This window comes from Poecilia formosa, unplaced genomic scaffold, assembly GCF_000485575.1.
Source record: "Poecilia formosa unplaced genomic scaffold, Poecilia_formosa-5.1.2 Scaffold48, whole genome shotgun sequence".
Taxonomy (NCBI): domain Eukaryota; kingdom Metazoa; phylum Chordata; class Actinopteri; order Cyprinodontiformes; family Poeciliidae; genus Poecilia; species Poecilia formosa.
In genome coordinates, this window is record NW_006799987.1 from 505,740 (window position 1) to 520,693 (window position 14,954).

The window sequence follows — 14,954 nt, forward strand, 5'->3', positions numbered from 1 at the left end:
ATAAAATCATAATTTCATGACTTTATTCCTGTAACAATATTTTTTTATTTTCCTAGCGAGGCCCTGACTCAACACAAACCGTAGCCAAACTGCACCAGCAGCGGGATCCGTCGGGCTGCTGCTGTGTTTCTAAGCATCCGATCCCTTCTGCCTGCGTTTGGACGGCGGGATGAGCCGATTGGGCAGCTCTGGAGGAAGACCGTGGCCCTCCAGCTTCACCTCGATCAGATGGCTGGCCAGGGCGAACTCCTCGTCATCCAGCATGCCGTCCCGGTCCACGTCCGACAGCTTCCAGATGCGGCCCAGCACCGAGTTGGGCAGGCGCGTGCTCACCATCCAGTCCTTGGCCTTGGTGCCGCTCAGCTTACCCTCGTTGGGCGCCAAGTTGTAGAAGATTTCGTCGTACTTGGGCTTGTCTTTGGTCACCACCCAGTCCTCCTCTTCCTCGTGTTCCTCGCCGTTCTCCTCCGCGAACGGGTCACCCTCTGTGAAGGGCCCGGCCCGGGTCCCCAGGAAGGCGCCGCCCTGGACTCCGGGCTGGTCTCCGGCTTCCAGCTCCTCCTGGCGCAGCAGCGGCATCAGCTTGGCGATGTCGGAGGACAGAAGCTCGTCCAGCGCCGCCATCAGGTTCGGCTTCAGGCTTTTGAACTTGGTGAAATCGTGAGCCATCAGTTGTTCCTATAAGAAAGCAGCAGCGTTGATTTGTTAGCTGGTAGTTTAAATTCGACATGAATAACAATACAATGCATGAACGCGCTCACATTTTGTGCCATCACACTGCAAAAACACAAAATCTGACCAAGTATTTTTGCTCTAGTTTCTTGTGTAAATATTTTAGTACACTTGGAATAAGACAAAACTAACTTACAAGTAACTTCCCAGCAAGATATAGAAGCTTGTTTTAAAACAATAATTCCTTTATATTGATTTAAAAAAGTTCTAATTCCATTTGCAGATTATTTCACTTATAACAAGACATTTTTCTCATACAATAAGTGAAATAATCTGCCAGTGCAACTAGTGCTGTTTTTATCTTCATGAGGAAATTATTAACTTACAATAAGCTCCTATGTCTTGCTGAAAAGTTACTTATAAGTTAGTACTCTTGAAATATTTATTTAAGATATTTACACTAGATACTTGACCAAAAATACTTGGTGAGATTTTGTGTTTTTATAGCAAATACAGAGCTGACCAAAAGTCTTGGAGCTCAGCTTGTGTTGCTAGGTAACGGTCTGGGCTTCTGGGGTTGCTAGGTAACGGTCTGGGCTTCTGGGGTTGCTAGGTAACAGGCTGGGCTTCTGGGGTTGCTAGGTAACGGGCTGAGCTTCTGGGGTTGCTAGGTAACGGGCAGTGCCTGCTGATTTGCAATGCTACATTTGGAAGTTTTTTGAATTGGATAATTTTTCAGACACCAAAAACATGAACTTATTGCCAAAAACAGCTGGGTTGTTTTTTTAAGCACTTGGGCCGTTTTTTTTTTTTTTAGAAGCAGTTGAGACCCGAATGGAAGTACAGAAAAATGTGGGGTAAAATGTGAATTTTGCATGACATGTCCCCCATAAAATAAATGAACACTAATCTGGAACAAGCTTCCAGAAAACTGCAAAAAAGCAGAAACACTGAGTTCCTTTAAATCAAGGCTCACTTGTCACACCATCAGAGAAACACAGTGATGGTTGTGTCATGCCAAATTATGCAAAGTATTTCATTTTTCTTCCACTTCACAATTATGCACTTATTTCTGTTGGTGTCTCACATAAAATCCCTCAGCATGCATTGATATTTATGGCTGTAACATGACAAAATGTGCAAAACTTAAGGACTGACCTGCATCTTGGCGCAGTCGGGGAAGTCTCCTGCAGAAATGTTGTGCTGCAGCTGGATCTTAGAGAAGATCACTGGCAGCTCATGGATGAGATGCTTCTTCTTGTTGTCCTTCCTGAAGACAGACGGCATCTCCTGCTTCAGGTAGCTGATGATATGAGCATGAACCTGCAGGAAGAGAAGCCCGGTTGGTTCACTACTTCGGGGGGAAACAGAGTTAAGTCCAGCAATGCAAAAACAAAATATTACCAAGTATTTCTGTCTAATTTATAGAGAAAACAGAAATATGAGCTTGTTCCACGTCAGTTCTAGTTCCACTGGCTGATTATTTCATTTATAACACGGGAAAATATTTTGTTATAAGTCATTTCTCATCACTATTAAGGAATTATTTGCTTAAAACCAGCTCCTATATCTTTCTGAAAAGTTTGTCTTATCTAAAGTGTGTTAGATATTTTCACTATAAATTAGACAGAAATACTTGGCAGTGTTTAGTGTTTTTCAGACAGAAGCTCCGGGTCGCCTACCCTGACCAGACGCGCCCTCTTCACCAGGTCGTTGAGTTTGCGTAGAGCTGCATTGCGAGGGAGGTTTTGGATGTCGGCAAACAGATCCTCCTCCTCCAGCTCAAACAGTTTCCTGTTATCAGGCACCAGCAGCGGCTCCGACCAGAAGGAACCGATGTAGACGCGCAGGACCTCCGGGGTGCCGAACACCTTCCCCAGGGACCACATGAGCGCCCCGTAGACCCGCATCAGCTGCTGGGTGCCCACCATGTCGGCCTTGTTCAGTACCACCCGCAGCTTGTCCTCGTTGCCCTTCAGGGCGCCGATGGCCTCCGAGAACTCGTCCGAGATCTCCAGTTTGTGGGCGTCGAACAGCAGAATGATGCGGTCCACCCGCTCCGCAAACCAGCGCAGCACCGCCGGGAAGTCATAGCCTGAGAGATGAGCGAGAGCAGGAAGAGATGACACAGATTAACCGATCTTATCTACATCTGCACATCGCCTGCAGCCGGCTGCAGTAAAGACTCTGTTCTTCTGAAGACTGGTTTTCTTTCCTTTCATTCAGTCATCTGTGCAGCGCTTAATCGTTCAAGTTCAATTTAAAAAATGAGACAATACGTCCCTCATGTATTTATATTGATATGTAAGTACATGAGATTGTAGCCAGGCTGATGTTCAAACACAATAATAAATACAGGGATAAAAAAAAAACTTTCTGCATACTTCAACAACAGTGGCGTATTAGGACCGTTGTAGATTAAAAAACAACAACCCTGAATTACATTTTGAGAAAATTTGTGCAAAAAATAAATAAATAAAATAAAATAAACAGAAATTTTGAGTTTAATCTAAAAATATTTTCTAGAAAAAAAAACAAGAAAATTTCAGAGTTCATGAAATTGAAAAATTTGCAAGAAAAAACTGAAATTTTCCTTAAATTTTATATTGACTTTTGATTAATTTCAAAATTAGAGCCTTTTCAAGGAAGTCACAAAGTTGCTAGAAAGAAAATCAAGTTTAAAAAAAAAACAAAAAAAACTTTTAAACTTTTTTGAAAATCTTCAGCTTTCTAAACTCTAATAATTTTCAAAAGTTGAGAGATTTTTGACTTTAGAAACTCAGAGAATTTCCAGGTTTTTTTCCAGAAAATTTCAGTTTTTTGGTGGAAATGAGACATCTATAGACATTGGCCCCAATATGCTGCCATAGACTTAACCAATTTACATATAAAACATTCAGCTTTTTCTGGAGACTTTTGCTATATCTTTTGTAATTTCAGTTTTATTTTTTTTTTAATATTTAAACTTTTATGCAAATTTCAGTTACACTAAAATGAATTGAAATTTTTCAGAATTCCACAAAATTCAGAAAGATATTTCTGCTCTTTGACAGCTTACGACATCTGCCTACTTCGGCCTAGAAGCTCCATTCAGCTTTCAAACAAATCATAAGAAGTTAATCTATCTTCAGATGGTTCAGTTTACTGATATCTCTGACGGGTTTTCTAAAATCATGCTTTAAGTTTCGTGCAGATTTTTGGCCGTTTTCAGCTTTACACTGTAATCCAGTGACGGAATTCTTCGGCTGCCAGAGCGCGCCACTCTAACAACTGAAAGTCTGACAAACAAAATGCTGCTGATTGGAAATATCTCACTCTACAGAAACAATTTATGCATCAAAATGTAGCCACAAGCATCTGCTTTCAGGAAATATAAGTGCCATTGATGCAGGTTTTACGGTTTTCTTAGAAACACTCCCTGAGCGCAAGAATGTCACCCTGTCCTCCATTGGGCTCCATATAAAATATTTTCAGCTCTTTCTCTCTAATCAGAATCTTCTGGTGCGTTCGTTCAGCAGATTAAGATTCTCACGCTTGTTTTGCAAGGAACAGCAATTTTTCTACTTGGACTAATCTTTTCTTCCTTTTTTTAGCCGTTCCTTCAGCAGAAAATCTTGTCTCAACTTTAACTGAGTGAATTCTGTGTCGTGCAGCTGAAAAGACTGAAGAAACAGAGTGAGACTGTTTCTGGAGAGGTGTGTTGATGAAGAATGTTGAAAATGTTTTTAATTCCTGTCAGCGCCTCAGGCAACAAGCCATTCATCTCTGCAGCTTCAGGCTGGAGGAGGAACTCTTGTTGATTGATAGTTGAAAATGTAAGGCAGCAAATTGTACATTATCCAAATACAGGCATGGGGAAAATCTAAGTGCAACATCCAGCTGCTTATGCAACCAGCTTTTACAGCAGTAATTTAAAATGCAGTTTTCTCTTTCAGTCAAATTATTTTGTTTCTGTCTCTGAAGGAGCTGTGCCGCCATTTTGTTTTAGAAAAAAAAAACTGCTTTCTTCCATATTATGTTAAAACAACTTAAAAGATTTTTGACCTTGCATCATATAAAATGATGCGAAATTATCTAGAAAAATTTCTGCCATTAAATTGGGGCTCTGTCTCTTTAAGAAGCTTCAGCTCAGCGCAAAACCACAAAATTTTACCATATAATAAAAGTAACTGTAAGTTGTATCTTATTTCAAGCGAACCAAAGTATCTGACCTACAAATCAGAATAAAAATACTTGGTAACATTTTGTGTTTTTGCAGTGTTATTTGCCTCCAGCATGTTGTCCCAACAATGCTCCTCGTTATGCTGTTTGTAGCAGCTCTTAGGAGTTCAGCAAGCTCGCAGTTCCACCAGGTGTTTGCTAAGCTGCTCAAAACAGTTTATTTGCTGGTACATTTTTTGTTTTTGTTTTAAGTGCAAAAAAAATTAACAATTTTAAAATTTATTCAGGAAATGTTGTATTTTCAGTTTGATATTTACATTTGAAAAAGCATTGCTTCTTTTTTTTGGTGGAATGAAGTATTTAAAACAGTTTATGGAGTCATTGCTGATGTCTCTCCATCCTGGCATTGTGCTGACGTAGACCTGTACCCTTTCAGATAAAAATCAAAAGAAACACAAAACAAAACGGGCAGCGGTGAAGCCGACTGCTAGCGATGAATCATTCAGGATTAGCAGGAAGAACGGCTCGGCTGCAGGATGGGTTAGAATAAATGAATGCAAGATGAAGATGATGGAAGAGATTTCTCAACAGTGCATTCTTCCAGATGTGCTGACAGAGTCTCTGTGCTTAATTATGAGTTTATGGCTGCAGGGATGTTTGTGAGTCCTGCTGCCAAGTGTTATTGGTGGTGGAACAAACCGATCCCATGAGTTAGCCAGGAGTGGCGAGGAGATGAGCTTATGAGCTGATGAGCGCCTCTCTCTCTCTAGGCCGACCTGACCTCATGCCCTCTCCTCACCTTTGTCACCCCGCTCACCTCGGCTGACTCTCTGCTTGGCGCCGGACAGGATGCCCGGGGTGTCAATGATGCTGATGCTCTCCAGGACCTGGTTGGGCATCTGGGCGCACTGGAATCTGGACGACAGGTCAAAACAAGGAGAATTACACAATATGGGGGTAAAAATACAGTAGAAGAAGCTGGAAGGTGACCTATTATGCTTCCTTGAACAGGTTAGGATAAATATATGGTCTATAAATCGTTTTTAGAGAATGAGATTTTAGCTGTTCCAGGGCCTCTCTTTAAATCCAAATAAGCTGCTGCTGGCCACGCCCCCTAACTCAACGTTTACACTCAAGTAAAAATGGCTGCAAACAGATGACAATTATACAATCGTACATCTTTGAAAAGCATTAGTAAAGCCATCTGCACAACCAACAAGAATGCATCAAGTAGTTTCTGGATGGTAAGTCAACAACAAAACACTTGTCTTTTCCAGCAGCCATTGTACAGCGCATACAGTTGTAGGCTGACCTGACGTGCTGGAGCTTACCAAGTCTTACCAAATGGTTTTTGGTCTAGTTAATAGTGTAGATATGTTGGAATAAGACAAAACTAACTTACAAGTAACATTTTTACCAATATATAGGAGTTTGTTTCAAGTCAATAATTCCTTAATAATGATTAAAAAACATATTAGTTGTATTGGCAGATTATATTACTTAAAACATGGGGAAATGTCTTGTTATAAGTGAAATAATCTGCCAATGAAATCAGAACTTTTTCATAAATATTAAGGAACAACTGACTGAAAACGCGCTGTTATATCTTACTGAAAAGTTACTTGCAAGTTAGTTTTGTCTTATTTCAAGTGTACTAAGATATTTGCACTAAAAACTAGACCAAAAAAAACTTGGTAACATTTTGGCCTTTTGTAGAGTACAGAGGTAAAACCAGCTGACCAAAGGTGCTGGAGTTCAGCTTGTGGTTGCTAGGTAACAGGCAGTGCCTGCTGATTGGTGACTTTACATTCCAACGTTTTTTGAAATGGTTAATTTTCCAGTCACCAAAATACTTTAACTTATCGCTAAAAAACAGACCCGTGTTTTTTTTTTTTAACCACTTGAGCTGCTTCTAGAAGCAGTAAAAACCCAAATGGAAGTGTAAAAATGTGAATTTTGCATAATCGATCCTCTTTAAAGTAAATGAGAATGGTAAGAGGTCAGTCAGTGTGAGCCACAGATCCGACACACACACCCAGCCGGCCCATTGTGTGCAGGCCGGCCTTGCTGCTCTGGGCTTCCTGAAGGAAAATGACCATCACTGCCAGAATCAAACAATAAGATCTGCTAACGATCTAGGGCTCAGAACAACAACCCCACTTCCTGCATTTTAAAGGCTTAACGGGCCCCTCCGGTTTCCAAGACAGGAAGTCAACGCAAAAGGAGACGCAGATTTCTTCACAAACATGACCCTGATGGAAAACTCGCATCAGACGGAGCTCCGATTAGCAGGAGCGCTGCTTGTTCCTGTGACGTCTTTCTGCTCCCCTCTGAACTGCTGCTGGCATTTAGATCTAACAACTGGCAGCTCAGAAGATGAGTTTCAGGGGAAATAACTTCTACACTGCAAAAACACAAAATCTCTCCAAATATCTTTTATCTGGTTATTAGTGCAAATATCGTAGTACACTTGAAATTAAGAAAAAACTTACTGAGAAGTAACTTTTCAGTAAGTTGTAGGAGCTTGTTTTAAGTAAATAATTATTTAATTTTGCTTAAAAAGTGAAACTTATAACAAGATATTTTTCTAATGTTAGCACAATAATTTGCCAGTGGAACTAGTACTTTTTAAAATAAATATTAAGAAATTATTTAAAAGAAGCTCCTATATGTTCATAAAAAAGTTCCTTGTAAGTTAGTTTTGTCTTATTTCAAGTGTACTAAGATAAATACTTGGTAAAAGTTTGTGATTTTGCAGTGTGGCAGCTCTGAATTTGAATAGAAAGTACTTCTTATTCTCCTACACTGCAAAAACACAAAATCAAACTAAGTTGATTTAACATAGTTTTCAGGGGTAAATATCTTAGTACAGTTGAAATAATAAGCTGTAGAAGCTTGTGTTAAGTAAATAATTCCTCACTATTGATGTAAAAGATTGAATTTAAAACTGAAAAAATGTAAATGTCTCGTTATAAGTGAAATAATCCAGTGGTTATGTTTTTAATCAATAATAAGAAATAAGCTCTTACAACTCGCTGAAAAGTTATTTAAATTAGTTTTGTCTTATTTCAAGGCAACAAAGATATTTGCAGTAGAAACTGGACAAAAATACGTGGTAAAGTTTTGTGATGTTTTTTTGCAGCATAGCTATAAATGTTTGTCTTTTCCCCGCGGGGCTGTGCCGCCCTTTGACCTTGCCTCTTAAACTGCGTACTTTCATCACCCACTCGCTCTGTCTTTCCCTTTTTTTCCACAAATAAGGCCGGGGGGCGCCTCTCTCCGAAATTTGGCACAAGCTCTTGAAATACCAAAGAGCTAAAACACTTTCCACAAACTTCCTCACACACACACTCACACACTCCGCTCATTCCTCACCAGTATGTCACACACTCCCTCCCTCTCAGTGGAAATGCTGTAAAATCCTGAGGGTATAGAAGCGTCTGCGTGCCTCACCTGTTGAGGAAGGTGTTTCCAAAGGGGTTGAGTTTACGGAACGGCTTGTTGGGGTCGACGATGAGGGCGTTCCCGGGGATGACGCCCTCCACCTCCCCGTGCATGATGGCAGTGAAGCAGTCCGTGGTGGGTTCAGGGCCCACTCTGCTCCCGGGAATATCCTGCTCCAGCAGATACCTGTCCGTCACACGCAGAACCGTTCACATCAGGCTGATCCTGACTGGGAAACTAATGAACGTCTGCAGCTTTAATCAACTCAGAACCACAAAGTTTGGAGTTTGTTTATCTGATGGATCAGCAGAAAGAGGTGTGTCACTGTGAACACTCCAAAAACACAAAATCTTAACAAGTAGTTTTAATCTAGTTTTTAGTGCAAATATCTTAGTTCACTTGAAATAAGACAAAAATATGAGCTTGTTTTAAGACAATAATTCTAGTTCTAGCTACAGTGACAGATTATTTCACTTATAAAAGAAACATTTTTACCATGTTTTAAGTGAAATATAACAAGCATTTTTCATCAATATTAATGAATTATTACCTTAAAACAAGCTCCTAAATTTTGCTGAAAAGTTTCTTCTAAGCTAGTTATGTGTTATTTTAAATGTAATAAGATACTTGCACTAGAAACTAGATAAAAACTACTTGGTAGGATTCTGTGTTTTTGCAGTGTTTCAGTTTTTATTTCTCACAGATATGCATTTGGTTTGCTCAAGCTTCTTCAAATTAGTTTGAACCTATATAAATTATATGTTTTAGACTTTATTTAAAGTAAAATATATATTTAAGAACAATACATTTAATATTTGTGTCATGTTTAAATTGGTTATAATTTGATGCTTTATATTTTTTAATGCTGATGCTTTGATTTGTATTTCTTTATTATTTTATATTCTTGGAGTAACTGTCAACAAATAAGCAATTTGCCCTTGAGAATCAGGAAAAAATTCTTGATTTCTGATGTGTAAAGAAAACTGTTTAGGCTTGCCCAAGATTCACAACTGCAGTTTTGTGTTGGACTTTGACTGGGCCATTCCAACACATGAATTTGATTTCATATAAACCTTATGATATTACATATAAAGTCTATTGTAGTTCTGGCTGCAGCTTACAGCTGTTTTCCTGCTGCAACGTGAAGCCATACCCAGATCTGAAAAGCTTCCCTGTCACTACTGAAGAAAAGCATGATGCTGCCACTACTGTGCTTCACCACACACGTTCTGGAAGGTATCCTGTGTTAGTTTTCCTGTGTTAGTTTTCAAAAAAGAAAGATATATATATAAATAATATGGTCTCATCTGGAGCATTTACCAGCATTTACATGATGGTAAATAATGAAACCACACTGCAAAAACACAAAATCTTACCAAGTATTTTTGATCTAGTTTGTAGTACAGATATCTCAGTTCACTTTAAATGAAACCAAACCAACCTTGAAGTAACGATTCAGCAAAAAATAAGAGTTTAAGTCGATTATTACTTATACTGATAAAAAAGTTCTAGTTTAACTGGCAGATTATTTCACTTAAAATATGGAAAAATTATGTTTATAAGTGAAATCATCTGTACTTTTCATCAACATTAAGGAATTATTTACTTATAACCAACTTCTACTTTTTTAAGTTTTTGTTGGCTCTCATGGCCTTTATTTAAAAGTAGTTTCAACAGGAAGGAGGGTAATGAGAGAAGGGGAAGACATGCAGAAAACGTCGCCAGACCGGGAATCGAACCTGCGACCACCGCCATGAGGGCTAAGGCCTTAACACCTGGGTTATGCTTTGGCCCTGCGCCACCACAGCACACCCAGGCTGCTATTTCTTGCAGAAAAGTTACTTCTAAGTTAGTTTTGTCTTATTTCAAGTGTAGTAAGATATTTGGGCTGGATCGCAGTCTGAGACACTTGGTAAGACTTTGTGTTTTTGTAACATTTGTATCTTCAGCGAAGCTGCAGGGTCTTACTTGATGAACGTAGTTTTTCCAGTGGAGTACTGACCCACGACCAGAACCATGGGCTTGTTGTCGAAGTCGGCGTCCTCCAGGCTGAGGGAGTGGAAGTCATGGAAACCGTAGTACTGCTCCAGAGGCAGCAGTTTCTTACGGTACAGAGACTTCAGCCCCTCTGTCACCGTGCGGATCACCTCAGGCGCCTTCTTCACGTTTTTACGCCCCCAGCGAGACATTTTCTGACGCTTGTAATTCCTGTCTGAGCCTTCAGGTGCTTCCTGTGTTTATGTGAAAGCTGCTCACTTTGTGCTTGAGATGGATTCGGTACGCAGCGTGGGGAATGATAGGACCGAAGAAGTAGCTCCAACAATGACGACCTTTAACCCCTGAAATGTGCACCAAAGACAGAGAGAAAGCAGGTAATATATATGGGAAACATAGCAGCTGATGATGAAGACCTGCCAACAGTCTTAGAGACTGCCAACACTGCAAAAACTCAAAATCTTACCAAGTATTTTTGTCTAGTTTCTAGTACTCTTGAATTAAGACAAGACTAACTTACAAGTAACTTTTCTGCACGAAATAGAAGCTTGTTTTAAGTGAATACCTCTTGAATACAGATTAAAAATGTAGATTTTATTATTAAAAGCCATATTTCCTGTTTTAAGTGAAAATAATCTACCAGTGGAAATAATATTTTTGTATTAAGGAATTACTTACTTAAAACAAGCTACTTGTAAGTTAGTTTTGTCTTAATTCAACTGTACTAAGATATTACCACAAAAAACTAGATGAAAACACATGGTAACATTTTGTGTTTTTGCAGTGTACTTACTTTCCAAGCCATGTTGGCTTTGTTCACTACAAAAACACAAAATCTTACCAAGTATTTTTGTCTAGTTTTTGTGGAAATGTTTTAGTAAACTTAAAATAAGATAAAACCAACTTACAAGTAACTTCTTAGAAAGATTTGAGAGCTTGTTTTAAGTAAATTACTCCTTAATATTCACTAAAAAAGTTAAATTTATAGGAAAAACATCTCAGATTAAAACAATTGCCACTAGAACTATAACTTTTTCTTGATCAATATTAAGGAATTATTTACTTAAGATCTCATATCTTTCTAAAAAGCTTACTTTTAGAAAGATATTCATGTGTAATTAAATATTTGCTCTAGAAACTAAACCAAAAATACTTGGTAAGGTTTTGAGTTTTTCCAGTACAGAGTACGCCTGAAAAAAAAAAAAAGAAACATCATGCTCTCAGTGGAAAATGTGAGGGATTTGCACAGGCACAGCTCATTTCTTTACAGTGAAATGAGTAAGACGTTCCTTTTATCTGCTGCGTCTCCCACAAATATGTGCATGGATGTGGAGGAAGGGTGCAGCTTTTCAAAGTTTTCACCCTCAAACGTGATCTCTTGACTGGAGTTTACATAAACAGAAGCTCAGGGTTGGGAACTGAACTCATTATGGCAGCAAAGAGGTGAGGCCAGCAGGGCTATAAATCATCTTTTTTTTTTTTTTTTTTTTTTTGCCCAGGGGAGAAGAGGGAACACAGTTCTGACATGTCACAAGACCACAGTGGAGTGGAAAGAGTCAAAATGGCGAACTCTAGAGAGACATTAAAGGTTGCCATCACATCTAATCGCCAAGCAGAAAAGTCCAAACTTTGGTTGAGACTCTGGAGTCGGTTTGGTGGAAAATGTCTTGTGGGTTTCAGAACCACAACTGCAACACATGTTTGGACTTGGAACAACAAGAAACTACAGTTATACCCTGCTACAACAACAACTTTTGCAATAATGATAAGCAGAAAAATGATAATTCTATTAAAACCGGAAAGGTTCATAATAAAAAGAGGGATTAGATGCAAGATATGAAGTTTAAAATGCAGAATTTACCAAGTCGATGAGGATTCTTCCCAAAGCACCTTGATTCGCCCTGAGAGTGAGACAGAAGAGCCGCTGGTACACGTAGGATCCCTCTGCGGAGCGTCGGCTAGATTACAGAGGATCCTTCTTTCTCCAGGGTTTAATACATTTCAGATGAGCTCTGGATCTGCTGGCTGGAAAAACACGAGGCAAACACTCACTGGGGGAAATTTTTTCTCTCCCTTTGCTTGTTTGAGTTTGACAGACCCTCCTTCTCTTGCAGGGATGCCTGGGCACTGAGCGCCAACGTTCTGCAGAGGAGTGACCAGAGGGTGTGGATCTTCAGAGGAGGGGTAAATTATTTGGGTGGAGTTTTTTTTTCTTTTTTTTTTTTCTAAATGACACAACATTCTTGTGCATATTTCAAATCATATGACCTCATGCTCATGTTTTCTTCTACTAAACATGAAACAATGTGTATTTTAAACACTGTAGAGTCTGTAGACTCACTGTGGAAGCACCACCTGGTGGCAAAATGATGGAGGAAACATTTATTATGTACCAAGAAACGCACAGATTCAACCATTACAATCCAAAAAACACACAAACTATTAGACCGAAATACTATTAAGTATTTTAATGGTCTAGTTTTAATGGTCTAGTTTCTGGTGCAAATATCTTATTACACTTCAAGTAACATATAACTCACTTACAGGAAACTTTTAGCAAGACATAGGAGCTTGTTTAAAGTCAATAATTGTTTAATATTGATTTTTTTCCCCTCCCACTCTTAACAGGGAAAATGTCCTGTTATTAGTAAAACAATCTGCCAGTGGAACTGGAACTGTTTTAATATCAATAAAAATGAATTATTTACTTAAGATACACATCTGTAGTTTTTGTTATAGTTGCATAGTTTTATATTGAAACACATTGATTTTGAAAAACATTTCTTCGGCCTGATTTTGTTATTTTGTAATTATGTTATTTATAAGAATCATTTGGTCTTTGAAATATTTAAAAAATTGCACATAATTGTGGTCAGGCTGATGAAGTAATCTTTAAATATTAAACGGTACTTGAGTAGATTTTTTTACCAAATACTTTTTTAATTTTACTTCAATAAAAATAAATTGAAGTACTCTGTCCACCTCTGTGCTTCTCACACTGTAAAATATACATTTTCTTTATTAACTCATAGCAGCAAGTGGCGAAAATGAACGTCGTCCAGTTAACTTGCGATAAATTTGCACTCACCCATGATTGCGGCGGGAAAAAAGCTAGCTAGCAAGAGTTGTTAGCAAGAGCAACTAGTTCGATAGCTTCCAGACTTTTCTTGATTTTTATTGGCGGTTGACAAAAAACGTTGAGCAGCATTATGCGGGTGACCCAAACTTTTGCCTGTCAGAAAAAAAACTACATTACATCGTAGACGAAATTGAATACCTGTGATTAGCGTGTTAAATATATAACTTTTATAGAAAAAATATATGCTTTACATATTTATCAAAGCCGTCACTGTTACAGGAAAACCGTTTCTTCGCTGCCACCAGTGGCTATGTTAACTAGCCTGATGATTCACAATAGGCTTTGCTAGCTGCAGCCTAGCAGAGTAAGAGAAATGCATTTTCTTATTGTAATCTAATCAGAGATCTCTGATCACAGAGTAAACATAAGCTAAAATTAGAAAATTACAGTATTTGAGAGGTTTAGTCAAAGTTTAGGCTATGATATGACCCCCAAAATGCTGTTCATGGTTGAAGACACACTAACTATTCGAAACAATTCTGCAAAGTAAAGTTGGCTAAAGTAATTTTTTACAATAAAATAATGAAACTCAAGTTGAATTATTTAAGAAAATAAAACAATGCACATAAGAGTTGCTAAAATTAGCCTTAGCTATATATTTTTGGATTACCTGGTTTACACGACTCCACAGATCACCAGGAACACAAAAAGATTCATAAAAGAAGCGAGGTTTAATTTACAGTTTTACTAAATGTACATTTCTTTTTAAAAAGTGTCATTATACACAATAAATACAATACAAAAATTAATCTGTAATACTATACTTCAAATTCTCTTCCGGGTTGTTTTTTGTACATTATTATTGTTCCATTTTTTTCCATTTAAATGTTTTTGTGCTGTGTTTGTTTTTGAATTGTCCACCAGGCCTCGAAATAAAAATAAAACTAAAAACAGGAACAGAGCTGAAGAAAGCTGAAAGAATGAGGAAAGTCAGAACTAGTCTGCCCCCTGCTGACGGAAATGCATAATGCTTTAACTTCATGAGCCGTAGACAAACAGAAACCTGGTGAAATCTGTCGTTAGGCGCGGAAAAGAACAGAGTTAATTTACATTCTGACATCTTGGTGTTACAGCATTAGAGAGCAACCAAAACAAAAAGTTTCTGAAATCATTTCCTCGTTTTGTAACCAAGGTAACTACAGGGATACAGCTGTGGCCTGCAGTTAAAGTGTGTCATTTGCATTTGTGATAAAGAGTCAAATGTGTAAGGTACAGGGAACGCGTTAAGGCCCCCCGCCAGTTTATTTTTCTGTGATGTTCGGCAGGATGCCGTTTCTACCAGACGAGTGGACAGAGTCTCCTCCTGGGGACAAGTTAGAGGAATGTAAACATGAAGAAGAGGGAAAAAAGAAACATACAAAAGCAGGCGTGATAAAGGTCTGTGGTTTACCGTTTTGCTTTCGCCACATTTAATCCATAAATTGGGCTAAAAATAAGAAATGTCTGGACAATTCAAATGGACAAACACTGCAAAAACACAAAATCTTACCATATAGTTTTGGTCTAGTTTCTACTGCAAATATCTTGCACTTTAAATGAGACA

At 38.5% G+C, this 14,954-nt stretch overlaps 1 protein-coding gene across 2 annotated transcripts; it reads right to left on the bottom strand.

Moving 5' to 3' along the window:
- Nucleotides 1–47: 47 nt before the first annotated feature.
- On the bottom strand, nucleotides 48–12,452 carry ehd2b (EH-domain containing 2b). 2 transcript variants are annotated; one of them, XM_007552336.2, is made up of 7 exons: nucleotides 12,134–12,452; nucleotides 10,246–10,616; nucleotides 8,287–8,463; nucleotides 5,633–5,748; nucleotides 2,355–2,767; nucleotides 1,831–1,995; nucleotides 48–678 (listed from the first exon to the last, which is right to left on the bottom strand). In XM_007552336.2, exons 2-7 carry the CDS (start codon nucleotides 10,464–10,466, stop codon nucleotides 130–132), a joined length of 1,641 nt encoding a protein of 546 aa, XP_007552398.1. In that variant the 5' UTR covers nucleotides 10,467–10,616; nucleotides 12,134–12,452; the 3' UTR covers nucleotides 48–129. The 2 variants fall into 2 exon arrangements, with proteins under 2 accessions (XP_007552398.1, XP_007552399.1); XM_007552337.2 differs by having other exon boundaries at nucleotides 5,651–5,748; nucleotides 12,134–12,450.
- Nucleotides 12,453–14,954: the final 2,502 nt, after the last annotated feature.